We start from the raw sequence: 13,324 nt of genomic DNA on the forward strand, positions 1-13,324 counted from the left end.
CACTGCTCGGAACATGAACAAGAGAATCGGAGAATAAAAAACAGGTAATAAGAATGGCAGGTAGCAAAGGATAAATAAATGCATACACAGAATACAAATAGTGTTTGATTCTAGTTGAGAAAATTCATTCAAGCTACAACTTGTGTTTCCACAATCAAGTACCAAGGATCCTATATTAAAATGCCACAACTTATAAGGCTCTTCAGAGTGAGTCAGTGTGCCTTTGCTGAGAGTGATACATAAAATAAAGTATGTTGTCACTTCCACTCAGGGTCAGGCTTAGGCATGTTTGCTGCCACAGAAAAGATACAACTTAATGGGTAAAAATGGGTGAGCCTCCCGGTGAGTGAGCGTGAGCCCAGGTGAACTGCTGTTGATCTGAATATCTACTTAAGAGTTTTAGATTTGAACATCCATATAGCTGTTTTTTTTCCTTTGGCATTTTTGTGCTACTTTGTCATAAACCATCCAACTAAAAGAAAACAAAGAAAAGAAGAATGAAAACCCCAAAAAAGTGCTTTGCCTATGATTTTTTGATCTATCTAGCTATCATTTCGAAAATGTTACTGTTACAATCTGATTCTAAATTGTTGGACTGAAGCATCTTGAGCAATCCGAACAACATTTGGCTGATGATACATGTCTGAAAAAATACAGCCAGTCCTTTTTTTTTGGATGAGATGGTAAAGATGCACTGAAGAGCAGAACAGAGAGTGTGTCTGACAATTTGCTTCAAATTCAACTGCAGTGTCCTGTGGCACAAAGATTGAGAGACTCAGCATATTTTAGACAGTTATGTTTGTCCATTTGGGTTTGTGGCCCAGAGGCCAACACGAGTGGCAGAGAATATTAGGGTCAGACAGAAGCGTGATATAAGGCGACTATGGCTGAAGCTTTGACCGATAAAGCCCCGCTGCCCTACTGATCCCTTGCTCTCCCCCTCGCTGAGTCCCTTTTAAAACAGCTGATTTCAGCCTTTCTGGCACACTTGGCCATTTAAAACCTTCACTGCTTTAATTTTGTAAGTACTGCCTGTGGACGACTGCCTTAAAAAATAATAAAAGTAAAACCACTAAATGTTGCAAATGATTCTAGATAACACAGGATTTCTTTAAAAAAAAAACATTCAGAATACATTTTTTTCTGGATACAAGGTAACGCCTGCTGTGACATCATGTTTTCATGTTTTCTCATTTTGTACAGTGCAGTGATGTGACTGTGTAGCCTCCGCTACCCTCTGAACTTCGCATTAGTGCCCTCTGGATCACAACATGTGTTTGAGGAGCCACTACAGCAAACTGCCCTTAGACAACGCCCTCATCTGCAGAGTTTGGTTTGTTTGTGAGTGTTTGCCTGTGAGCCACCTCAGAACCTCAACTTTCGCAGTCCCTTAGTGCGACACTAATTACGCCTTGGCTGCGGATGATTTATTCAGTGAATTAAACAGCTTTTAGGGGAGAGTTTAAAGATCTGAACGCCGTTTTGCTATGAATATTCAGTGGTGTGACTAATTGGGATAAGAAGTGAAGTGTTACCTGGCTGAGTTGTGCTACGCTTTAAAAAGATTACGGATTTGGTTTGCCAGTTTCACTACACCTGCTGATAAAGTTCAAAGTAATACTTGGAGGCTGTCGCCTATTTTGTGTGGAGTGAATAAAGCTGCATAATGGGGATACTGCCAGTAAGCTCATCACCATAGTTATCTGTGTGAGTGGTTAACCTGCAGGTTATTAAAACATGTTTTTGTGGGTCAAGGGTAGGTCATGTTTTGGTGGATCCATTTATTAAGAACCAGGTTAGAAATGTTTGCAGCAGACTTCAGGGACTAGATAGCCACCTCCAGGCCTGCTATCACTAACACGAGAAGTGATATGTTATATTAGCCTAAAAACAACTGCATATGAGGCCACTATGGTAAAACAGCTAAAGAAAAACAAGCTTAATTCAACGGTCCCCTTAAACGTTTAGGCTCAGAGGTTTTTGAGCAGCTAAATTATTTTCTTTACTCATACTATATTTTGGAAAACTTCCAATCAGGCCTTTGGGCCCATCAGAGCACAGAAATGGCTTTAGTAGGGATAGAGATTGTAAATGGTGTTGGTATCGACTTGAATAGACCAATAAATAAATAAATAAATAAAAATCCCTGTCCTTGTTCTACCTGACCCCAGTGCAGGTCACAGTTGACTGTATTGTCATAGACGGCCCACAGACAACAGGTCCTAATTCACAGCTAGATAGCATTTTCATTGTGCCCCAAAAATACATATGCCTCAAAAAAATAAACCCATCAACTGACATATAGAAGATTGTTCCACCACTGTTGTTTTTTCTTTCGTTTTTTTGTCTGTCAGAGTTGTACAAAAGTAAGTCTACATTTCGAGACACTTTTTTGATATACCATACCATACCACCTTTATTTAGATGACTTAGCCTGCAATTTCTTTCTTTTTTTCAGTGTTCGAAACAAACTTCCATAGTGACACGAGGCTCGATCCTGGGACATTTTATTTTCACTGTTTTTCATGCTTGTTTTCTGGTGTTGTCATCAAAAGACATGCCAATAGTTTTAGATTTATGACGATGATTCCCAACTCTACATTGCTGTTTCTCATGACACTATACGGATTCCATTCAGATGGGGGTTTTTTTCAGCAATAATCAGAGCTTACTTCAGCTCAATGAGGATAATACAGCAAGATACAGTGGGGCAAAAAAGTATTTAGTCAGCCACCGATTGTGCAAGTTCCCCCACTTAAAATGATGACAGAGGTCAGTAATTTGCACCAGAGGTACACTTCAACTGTGAGAGACAGAATGTGAAAAAAAAATCCATGAATCCACATGGTAGGATTTGTAAAGAATTTATTCGTAAATCAGGGTGGAAAATAAGTATTTGGTCACCTCAAACAAGGAAGATCTCTGGCTCTCACAGACCTGTAACGTCTTCTGTAAGAAGCTTTTCTGTCCCCCACTCGTTACCTGTATGAATGGCACCTGTTTGAACTCATCATCTGTATAAAAGACACCTGTCCACAGCCTCAAACAGTCAGACTCCAAACTCCGCCATGGCCAAGACCAAAGAGCTTTCGAAGGACACCAGGAAAAGTATTGTAGACCTGCACCAGACTGGGAAGAGTGAATCTACAATAGGCAAGCAGCTTGGTGTGAAAAAATCAACTGTGGGAGCAATCATCAGAAAATGGAAGACATACAAGACCACTGATAATCTCCCTCGATCTGGGGCTCCACGCAAGATCTCATCCCGTGGGGTCAAAATGATCATGAGAACGGTGAGCAAAGATCCCAGAACCACACGGGGGGACCTGGTGAATGACCTGCAGAGAGCTGGGACCAAAGTAACAAAGGTCACCATCAGTAACACACTACAACGGCAGGGAATCAAATCCCGCAGTGCCAGACGTGTTCCGCTGCTGAAGCCAGTGCATGTCCAGGCCCGTCTGAAGTTTGCCAGAGAGCACATGGATGATACAGCAGAGGATTGGGAGAATGTCATGTGGTCAGATGAAACCAAAGTAGAACTTTTTGGTATAAACTCAACTCGTCGTGTTTGGAGGAAGAAGAATACTGAGTTGCATCCCAAGAACACCATACCTACTGTGAAGCATGGGGGTGGAAACATCATGCTATGGGGCTGTTTTTCTGCCAAGGGGACAGGACGACTGATCCGTGTTAAGGACAGAATGAATGGGGCCATGTATCGTGAGATTTTGAGCCAAAACCTCCTTCCATCAGTGAGAACTTTGAAGATGAAAGTTGGGTCTTCCAACATGACAATGATCCAAAACACACCGCCCGGGCAACAAAGGAGTGGCTCCGTAAGAAGCATTTGAAAGTCCTGGAGTGGCCTAGCCAGTCTCCAGACCTCAACCCCATAGAAAATCTGTGGCGGGAGTTGAAAGTCCGTGTTGCTCGGCGACAGCCCCAAAACATCACTGCTCTCGAGAAGATCTGCATGGAGGAATGGGCCAAAATACCAGCTACTGTGTGTGCAAACCTGGTAAAGACCTATAGTAAACGTTTGACCTCTGTTATTGCCAACAAAGGTTATGTTACAAAGTATTGAGTTGTATTTTTGTTATTGACCAAATACTCATTTTCCACCCTGATTTACGAATAAATTCTTTACAAATCCTACCATGAGAATTCATGGATTTTTTTTTTCACATTCTGTCTCTCACAGTTGAAGTGTACCTCTGGTGCAAATTACTGACCTCTGTCATCATTTTAGGTGGGGGAACTTGCATAATCGGTGGCTGACTAAATACTTTTTTGCCCCACTGTATTTATCACTGGAGCACTTTCAGAAACAACTGAAGTCCCAGGCAATAATTCACAGGCACAAGGTTCTGTCATAGGATAAGAAGTGTGACTAAATACCAAAAAAACAAAAACAAAAAAACAGCAGGAGAAAAGCACGCATCACACCTTATTGAAAATTCTTACACTGAACACTTGTCTGTAGACTCATTATGTCTAAATATCTCTTATTTGCAGTATCACTTAGTAGTTCATAGGGTCCGGATACCAATGACAAGGCTGCTTTCAGCCACTATGGCTCTAATATCATCATTTTTACTTTTACTAGAATAATGTGAACGTGTCTGGAATTCATGACACTGAACTTACAGAACATCCTCACCTAAACCTTCTGCAACTTCATGGAGCTTTGCAGTAAGTTTAAGCTCATTATTTGGACTTTTAGGCTTCAAATTTATCTTTAAAAAATGGTAATGTTGCTCTGTAAGTGCTGGATGATGTTAGTTATTAATTGCTATTTTAGCCAAAGTCACGATATTCCGATACTGCGTTCATGGCTTGCTTTCAATGACTACCCTCAAGTAACCAAAAAATGTCTAATTGCAGGTTTAAATTTTTCAGTAAACAAAGCCAGTGAGTAAGCTTCCATAATAACATGACCTCTCAGCTGTGTGGACTGAATTCATCAAACATACTAAAGTTTGGCTGTAAAGAAGCCCTATTAAGGCAGCGGGTCCAGATGGCATCAGCTCGAGGGTCGTCAGGTCCTGCGCGGACCAACTGTGTGGGGTGATGGAGCACCTCTTCAACCTGAGCCTGAGGTTGGGAAGAGTCCCACAGCTCTGGAAAACCTCCTGTGTTGTACCAGTGCCAAAGACTTCATGCCCCAAGGACCTCAACAGCTACAGGCCGGTGGCTCTGACATCCCACCTGATGAAGACCCTGGAGCGGTTGGTCCTGGCTCAGCTTCGGCGCCTAATAAGCTCATCACTGGACCCACTTCAGTTTGCCTACCAGCCTGGCATTGGAGCGGATGATGCCGTCATTCACCTCCTACATCGTTCCCTCGCTCACCTGGAGACCGCTGGAAGCACTGTGAGAATCATGTTCTTTGATTTCTCCAGTGCCTTCAACACCATTCTTCCCTCGGTTCTAAAGGACAAGCTGGTGAACTCTGGAGTGGACCATCACCTCACTACCTGGATCCTGGACTACCTCACCGACCGACCACAGTATGTGAGGACTCAGGGCTGTGTGTCGGACAGGGTCGTCTGCAGTACGGGGGCCCCACAGGGAACGGTTCTGGCTCCGTTCCTCTTCACCATCTACACTGCAGACTTCTCCCACAATTCCACCCAGTGCTTCCTGCAGAAGTTCTCTGATGACTCTGCAATAGTCGGCCTCATCACTGATGGGGACGACAAGGAGTACAGAGGTCTGACCCAAGACTTTGTGGACTGGTGCCAGCTGAACTACCTCCAGATCAACGCCAGTAAAACCAAGGAACTGGTAGTAGACTTCCGCAGGCACAAGCATTCTCCACTGCAACCATTGAACATCCAAGGTATGGACATTGAGGCTGTGGACAGCTACAGGTACCTTGGTGTTCATCTGAACAATAGACTGGACTGGACTCATAACTCAGACGCCCTCTACAGGAAAGGGCAGAGCAGGCTGTACCTGCTGCGGAGACTCAGGTCGTTTGGAGTGGAGAGCCCACTCCTGAAGACCTTCTATGACTCTGTTGTGGCTTCTGCTATCTTTTATGGCGTGGTCTGCTGGGGCGGCAGCATCTCTGCTGGGGACAGGAAGAGACTGAACAGGGTGATCCGAAGGGCCAGCTCTGTTCTAGGATGCCCTCTGGACCCAGTGGAGGTGGTGAGTGACAGGAGAACGGCGGCTAAGCTGTCATCCCTGTTGGACAACATCTCCCACCCCATGCAGCAGACTGTGACAGCACTGAGCAGCTCCTTCAGTGGGAGACTGAGGCACCCACGGTGTGGGACGGAGAGATTTCGCAGGTCTTTCCTCCCCACTGCTGTCAGACTCCATAATAAAGACTTTAACTGATCAAGCACACACATCCATACATATGCAATAATACTAAGTGCAATAATCCTTTCTGTCATCGTTGTATTTTTACTCAGTTGTATATAGTATTTGTATTTGTATTCTATTTTTATCTTATTGTATATTTATTTTATTTTATTCTACTGTATATAGTATTTTATTCTATTCTGTACAGTTGTGTACTGTATTTATTCTTATTGTATTCTAATTTTTGCCTCATAACTTTTGCACTGTCCACTTCCTGCTGTGACAAAACAAATTTCCCACGTGTGGGACTAATAAAGGTTATCTTATCTTATCTTATCTTAATCTATGAGGAAACTGCAGTTACATAACTTTGTGTAGCACCTGTTATACACTGGCATTTGAGTGGATAACCTCAACCACCTACTGTCACCATTCTACTACAAAATGCAAAGATGTAAAATAAAACGTTTTTATATAAGTTGTAAACACTATTTGTCTTTCACACCCACAGAAATATGATTGCAATGTATTGGTAAAAAGTAAGTTGGCCAACCCATGACCTTAAATCAATACACAGCAACAACCACAATCAATTCTTAAGTCAAGGAAAAAGCTAAAAGGCAATGAAATGCCCTCTAGAACATACAAATATGTTTATCTTTATGATTACACCAACTAGTTCTCACTGACATATGAAATACTAAAAAAAACACACCAATCCACAGCACTGTACTCACTGAATAACAGTGAAGATGCCGAGTTCATTGTCATCTGGGTCCATTGCTGGTGACAAGTCTAATCAAATTTAAAGCAGTGCTTGTTTCTGTTTTTCCTGTCCAGGCCTTTTAAGCCTTCTTCACTGATGCGTGCTCCCGTCCTTCCTCCTGACTCCAGAGTTTCTCGCTGCTTGATTTGGATTTTTAATAGTCAACTGCACTCCGCCTGACTAAGCCATTCAGTTATTATTACATACAGTGCCCCTGTCCAAGTGAGTGGCCAGTGCCCTGGAGGCGGAGACCGAGCTTGTCGCTTCTGCCTCAGTAATGAAATAACATCACATTCCGGTCCGGTGCACCAGAAAACACAGAGAGATCAATGCTGAACAGCTGGGCTCCAATGGGGTGCTGTGCTGGTTAAAGCTGCCTCGATGAGCAAGGCTCTCATGAAAAACATATTTCGTTTGGGTGATCACACCTGTGGTGTTTTCATATTTCATCCTTACTTGACTCGTCATGCCAAGTTAAGATTTTCCAGTTTTTCCCGTTCAGACTGCTATAAACATCACTGCTTGCACTATAGTCTCAGCTTACTACGAAATTACATTATCTGAAATATTTATCTTATCCCTGTTTGAGGCATTTGGAAATGGCATGTGTTTTATCATCCATGAGAGCTTAAAAATTAAGCTTCAAGCATAATCCAAACTCTATCACTAGCTGCCTGCCAACTGTCACCCCTAACAGAGCCTAACCTAAATCCTATATAAACCAATGAATTAGATCTTAACCTCAATATTATACAGTAGCACAATACAGTATTATTTTTATCTAATATATCCATTATTTCATTATTCATACTAGTCTTTCCTTAAAAAGGTACAATAATGTAGCCTGTTAAACTGTGTATGCGTGGTGTTTTTGTTAACATTTTAGGCTTTTATGGCATTTTCTCACAAAACCGCTGCATTGTGCTGTCATGATAGTTCACGCGGGATTATACCATGTTGATTCTCTCATGCATGAATGGCATACACAGTCTTCCATTAGTTATGAACCGAGGCACGTGTCTTTGCCTCTGCAAGCAAATGGAGCTGCTTGCATAACACATCCCATGGCAAGTACACACAGTGGTCTACTACAAGTGAAAGTTCAGCTTCCTAAATAACAACAAGAAAGTGCAACAGAAAGTCTGGGCCTGTTTTTCATAAAAAATATTTCTTTATACACACACACACACACACACACACACACACATATATATATATATATATATATATATATATATATATATATATATATATATATATATATATTGCACCAGATTATTGCTGTAGTTATGTGTGCACATTGCCAACTGAGGACAGTTTTTGTTTATGTATATCAAGGATCTAGGCACGGCCATATGGCCAGGAAGGAGTGCTGTGTCTAGTTAAAGCAGACAAAAGCAGACCTTTCTGTGAGATAAATACCACACATGAATCCATCCAATCATGTGGCCGACTGCTCGCCCTTGGGCCACAGCGCCATGCATCAGTGGCCTGTTTTTCCATGACAAACAGGCCGCAGCACTTAGAGTGGGGACAGGGGATGTGCAAAGTGCAATGACCCTGCACAGTGTACATGACTAAGAATCACATTTAGCATGTTGTCTTGGGGTTATAACAGGGATGATTTAAGATGTTGATGATAGGCAGTGTGCTTTCTGTACTCATTTGATTTATTGTGCTGTTCACTGAGTGTGGGTGGCTAGCCAATCTGATTTCTTAGAACAATGTAAAATGCCATGCTCCTTTGCAAATTGCACTGGCATCTTATATGACTGCAACATTTAGTTTTTAACGGGCAAAAAAAAAGCCTAATGCATCTTTGCATTGACATTGGCCTTGGCAGGAGATTTGCTCTGCTAGTGTCCTTCTAGTTATTTAGTCCAACAGACTTAAGTGCAATGCTCTAAAATAGGTAAGAAACAAAAAGTCAAATAATAAAATTCAAACTAAGCAAAAGGTGCCGTTACATCTACAAGCAAAAGACCCGAAAGTGGCACAAGTTGGTTTCCAGTCCATCAAAGCAGATTTTGCCTCACATAATAACAATAAAAGTGACTTTTTCATTACTTTGTGGAGCAGAACAAACAGTAGATGCATTCATTTGCATAAAATGATGAGAGTGGTTCCATGCAGAACAAAAATCATATTGATATAATAAAAGCAACTGCTTGGCTCAACCTTTATGTTGCAAATCTATTTGAAAAAGCTGTCAAGCTCATTTTTTCGCGATAATGTGATTTACACTATTTGCCTGCAAATCTTATTCGTTATAATTATCTACATTGCCATATTGCCTTGCCACAGGTAATTCATCATAATTAATTAAACAAATTGAAATGGTATTAAAGGCAGTTGGACAGAGCCCTTGTTCTCATTAAGTCTAAAAGACAGTCTTGTATTTATTTATTTATTTTAATTACACAATTTAACCAATGTGCCTTGTCAGTAATACAGAGCATTTACAACACCAGCAGCTAAAAACAAGTTGTTAAATATACTCATGCCATAGACAGGAAGTACACAGAAGTCAATCGCACTCAATAAGATCCCAGGATATCACGTTCCTCAAATCAGATAGCCACTCTTGTGTCAACACACTACAGAAGCTCCTCCCTGCTGCCCGGGGAGGATAGGATTCACAGCATCCAGCAATTATCTGTAATGTGGGAGAAAAATCAATGTGCCCATGGAAAGCTGCTAAGGTCACCAAGCCGACGCTGTCACTTGAATCAGGAGCTCAGTGTTGCTGCAGGCTGGGCTCCAAGCCTCTTGGCCAGAATTTGTGAGCGCACGCATCATTTCTAATGCCATGGATTAGGGTATTATTAGCCCGACAATATGCAGCATAATTGGTTTTTGCATGTGATCATGGCTGAATAGAAATTTATCAAAAAAAATAAAAAGAAATTCAGCCATTAGTTACTAGTTTGAAATATAACTCCCTACGCAACTTTTTCAATTTTGTCACCACTGTTCCAAATAAACAATATGCATAGTACTTTGAATGCTATGCATATTAGAGAATTATTAGTTTAGTTTTCATGCCTCAGTCCAAAAGAAGTTACACATTACTGCAGGCAAAGTTACACCTGACAAGATTTACTGTCTATAGCAGAGTGGTTTGATTTGATTTGACACACAATTTTCTGTAAGAAACGTATACCACAGTCAAGTAGGTGACATATTTCAACCCCAAATAATTTGCACATAAACTCATGTATCTTTTGTTAATCACAAAAAAAGTGCAACAGCTTTTGACTCACCTCTTCTGCTGCCGGTATCTATCCAAACTGCCACCAAAACAAATTTCATGTCTGCCTGTTTTGCCAATTTCCATGTTTTCTCTCTCAGGTATGAACTCCCAACTGGAACAGTGTGAGTGTGCCCTGTCTGTGGGTGACAAGATCCTGACAGTACGCTAAGAGGAGGGAGGGGCAGGCCTCCTTGAAACATTGATAGTCTGGCGTAAATTCTATTAACAGCAACACGATATTGAGAAGAATGGAAAATCAATACCTTGTGGCCAGTAATGTTTGAAGGATCAGGCCGAGTGGAAAAGTGAGATGGCATGGTGTAGCTGTAATGCAGAGACTGCTTCTGTAAGTGGTTAATCGGGTGCTTGTCTGACATCTCGATTGCATATTCCTCTCACCATTACGCCCATTTTCTCCCTTCGCTGTAGAGAAGATGCGCTATTAAATGTAAGAGATGGTAATCTGAGAAATAATAAAAGCCTCCAATCTGATATAGATGCACTATTCTAAAGAGATTAAAAACAGGGTTTTGTCTTCCCTTCTCGCGTTTCAGAAGACAAACGAATTTTGCTTCACTTCTGTGCCAAAGGCGTCAACACTGGGGCTGCCTACCCATGTGCCATGTACACGTTTGAATCTTGAAGAGCACAGCTCAAAAATGTTGGGGCGTCCACGATGACTGGATGAAACTCTTGCATGCTGCAGCTTTAAAGTGAAACCTCCATTTTTGTGTTTTAACCTTAAACAAAGGAAACTGGATCTGCACAACTGTAACATAATCACATAGTTTCTCCCCTCTGCATCACAGGCTTAAAAAAAAAGAAAAATCCTCGACACTATTAGAAAGCTGTCTCCCCGTTTATGCTCACTGACAGCTAAACAATAGTTACCATAAACAGAAAGAGCAAACGCACCATTTCAAAAGGTGTCACTCTATTTTTGGTTTGTCCCTTTTGGACAGGCTGTCACTTTAATGTGGATTAATAAAGGTTCATAACACAGTGATGCCATTGGGTGCTTGAATTAAACATGTGCTTCACAGTCCACCAGCACAGACAAGTGACAGAAAGGAGTTACTGCAGTAAGCTGAATTAGACTTATTATGCAATGTTTATGTTTTTGTATGGTTCTTAGATACAAATGTGCAGAGTTTATCATGCAGGAATTTGCAGCAATGCCATATTCTGCAGTGCATTTGATTCCATAATGGTTATATCATAAAGTAATTGCAGACAAAAAAAGAGACACATTTGCCTTTTTTCTAACAAAATGCAAAACTGTGCAAAATATAAATGCCAAAAATGCGCTGAACCCCTGCTTCTCAAGAATTAGATTGAACAGAATCTATTAGCCCTCTAAATGCATATTCATTTGCTATTGTGATGTATTGTGTTTTATAGCATCTGAATACCGCCACTAAGTCAGAATACACTCTTGCATATTTAGGACCCTAAGGAGCGGCTATATTGATAAATTTCTGTCTTGAAAAGAGAACAGATTTCATTTAACTGCATATTAATATTTTCAGTTGTGTTTAATCAAATTGCCCTCAGCTAACCTGAGGCTATGTGACATCTCAGCATAAATATTCTATACAATGCGCACATGTGGCTAAAAGGTTGCTAATAAGTTGCAGATACTAAATGCAAAGATGGCTAGTCTGTCCAAAAACAGTAAAATCTCCATAGAGCTGCATACCATGCCTTTACTCATTTGACAAAGTGAGTAATTTAATGCCATCTAGTGGTCTGCTGTAAAGTTCTTGTTTGTTCAAACCAAATAAAGCATATAATCTCTCAGCTCTTGCCATGCTGACTCATACAATGTGGCACATTCTTGTACACATAATTCAAATGCTTCCCATTGAAAGTCTTTCTTAAACAACCAGTAAGCCTCAAAATACAACACATATGTTTCTAGAGTTTAAAAAAATCTGCACTGTGCTCTTCATATTTTCATCACAAATCGGAGAAGTCAGTACTACAGAATCTCAGTGACCCACGTGACTTAAGTAAAGAAGTGATATAACTTGCTCTTCTGTGCATGGATGTAAAAAAAAAACCTAAACCAAACTGTATTTTGCCAGGTATTCCAAAAGTCCACACAGCGTGTGTGACCTAAACACTTATACTTTACAAGGCTAGGTCAGTGTAAGCTGCATCTATCCCTCTGAGAAATGACAGAACGGGAAGTCTGATGAGAATCTGCAGGGAGTCTTACGCCAAACCACGCCACCACCAAATAAGTGGATCAAACGCGGGGCCGCTCTCTTATCACCACTTCCCCTGTCTGTTTGGTGGGCTCTGGTATCTGATCAGTCCTTATCGTGCCCATACAGTGCTGGTTCACATGTCATGTTATCACACAGGTCCCTTCCCCGGGGCTCCCACAGGAAGAGCCTGTTCCGAGGGCACTGCATGCCATGTATCTCAGCTGCTCTATGTTGAGCTCAGGGTGATGGAAGAGAGGATCATGAGGTGGGAAAAGATCCGTGTAATATTTCTGTCTTTATTGTTGCTAAGATGTAAGGTTTAACACAAGAGAGAGCCAAAAGCATACTTTGGTCTTTGTATTCATGGTGTGAATGTGTCCCACAGAAAATTCATCTACTGGCAGTTTCACTTTACATCAGTGTAATCAACACAGGCCCAGTTAGTGTAAAATGGACTTCACCATATTACCAGATCACAGAAAGACATATACTGTACATTTGGAGTCTTACAAAGAAGATAAATTAAGCTTCTTTCTAACAACTCTTTCAATTAAGTTAATGAGTTTATACTGTATGTAATAAATATGCAAGCAATATTTGGATAAGGTGTAAAATAGTCCAACAGTCTCATTTTTATTCTACAATAATGATTGTTCCAGCTTTCTAGGAGTCTCTTTAGTGATTTATTATTTTTGCATTGTGTTTTACGCTTGTGTACGCGATAAAAATAAATAAATAAATAAATAAAAATAAAAATTCAGCTGAGCCGCAGGA

General features: G+C 41.0%; 1 protein-coding gene across 1 annotated transcript in view; it reads right to left on the bottom strand.

The window, feature by feature from the left end:
• LOC146616149 (FERM and PDZ domain-containing protein 4-like) overlaps positions 1-10,421 on the bottom strand; it is a 36,246-nt gene extending 25,825 nt beyond the window's left edge. Inside the window, exon 1 of the mRNA XM_085374344.1 lies at positions 10,348-10,421. Coding sequence (XP_085230470.1) covers positions 10,348-10,421 — 74 coding nt within the window. The remainder of the gene's footprint in view (positions 1-10,347) is intronic.
• Positions 10,422-13,324: the final 2,903 nt, after the last annotated feature.

The sequence above is a fragment of the Diplotaxodon limnothrissa genome, linkage group LG16 (genome assembly GCF_057381915.1).
Source record: "Diplotaxodon limnothrissa isolate DT_005_m linkage group LG16, D_limnothrissa_male_GT1.1, whole genome shotgun sequence".
Classification (NCBI taxonomy): domain Eukaryota; kingdom Metazoa; phylum Chordata; class Actinopteri; order Cichliformes; family Cichlidae; genus Diplotaxodon; species Diplotaxodon limnothrissa.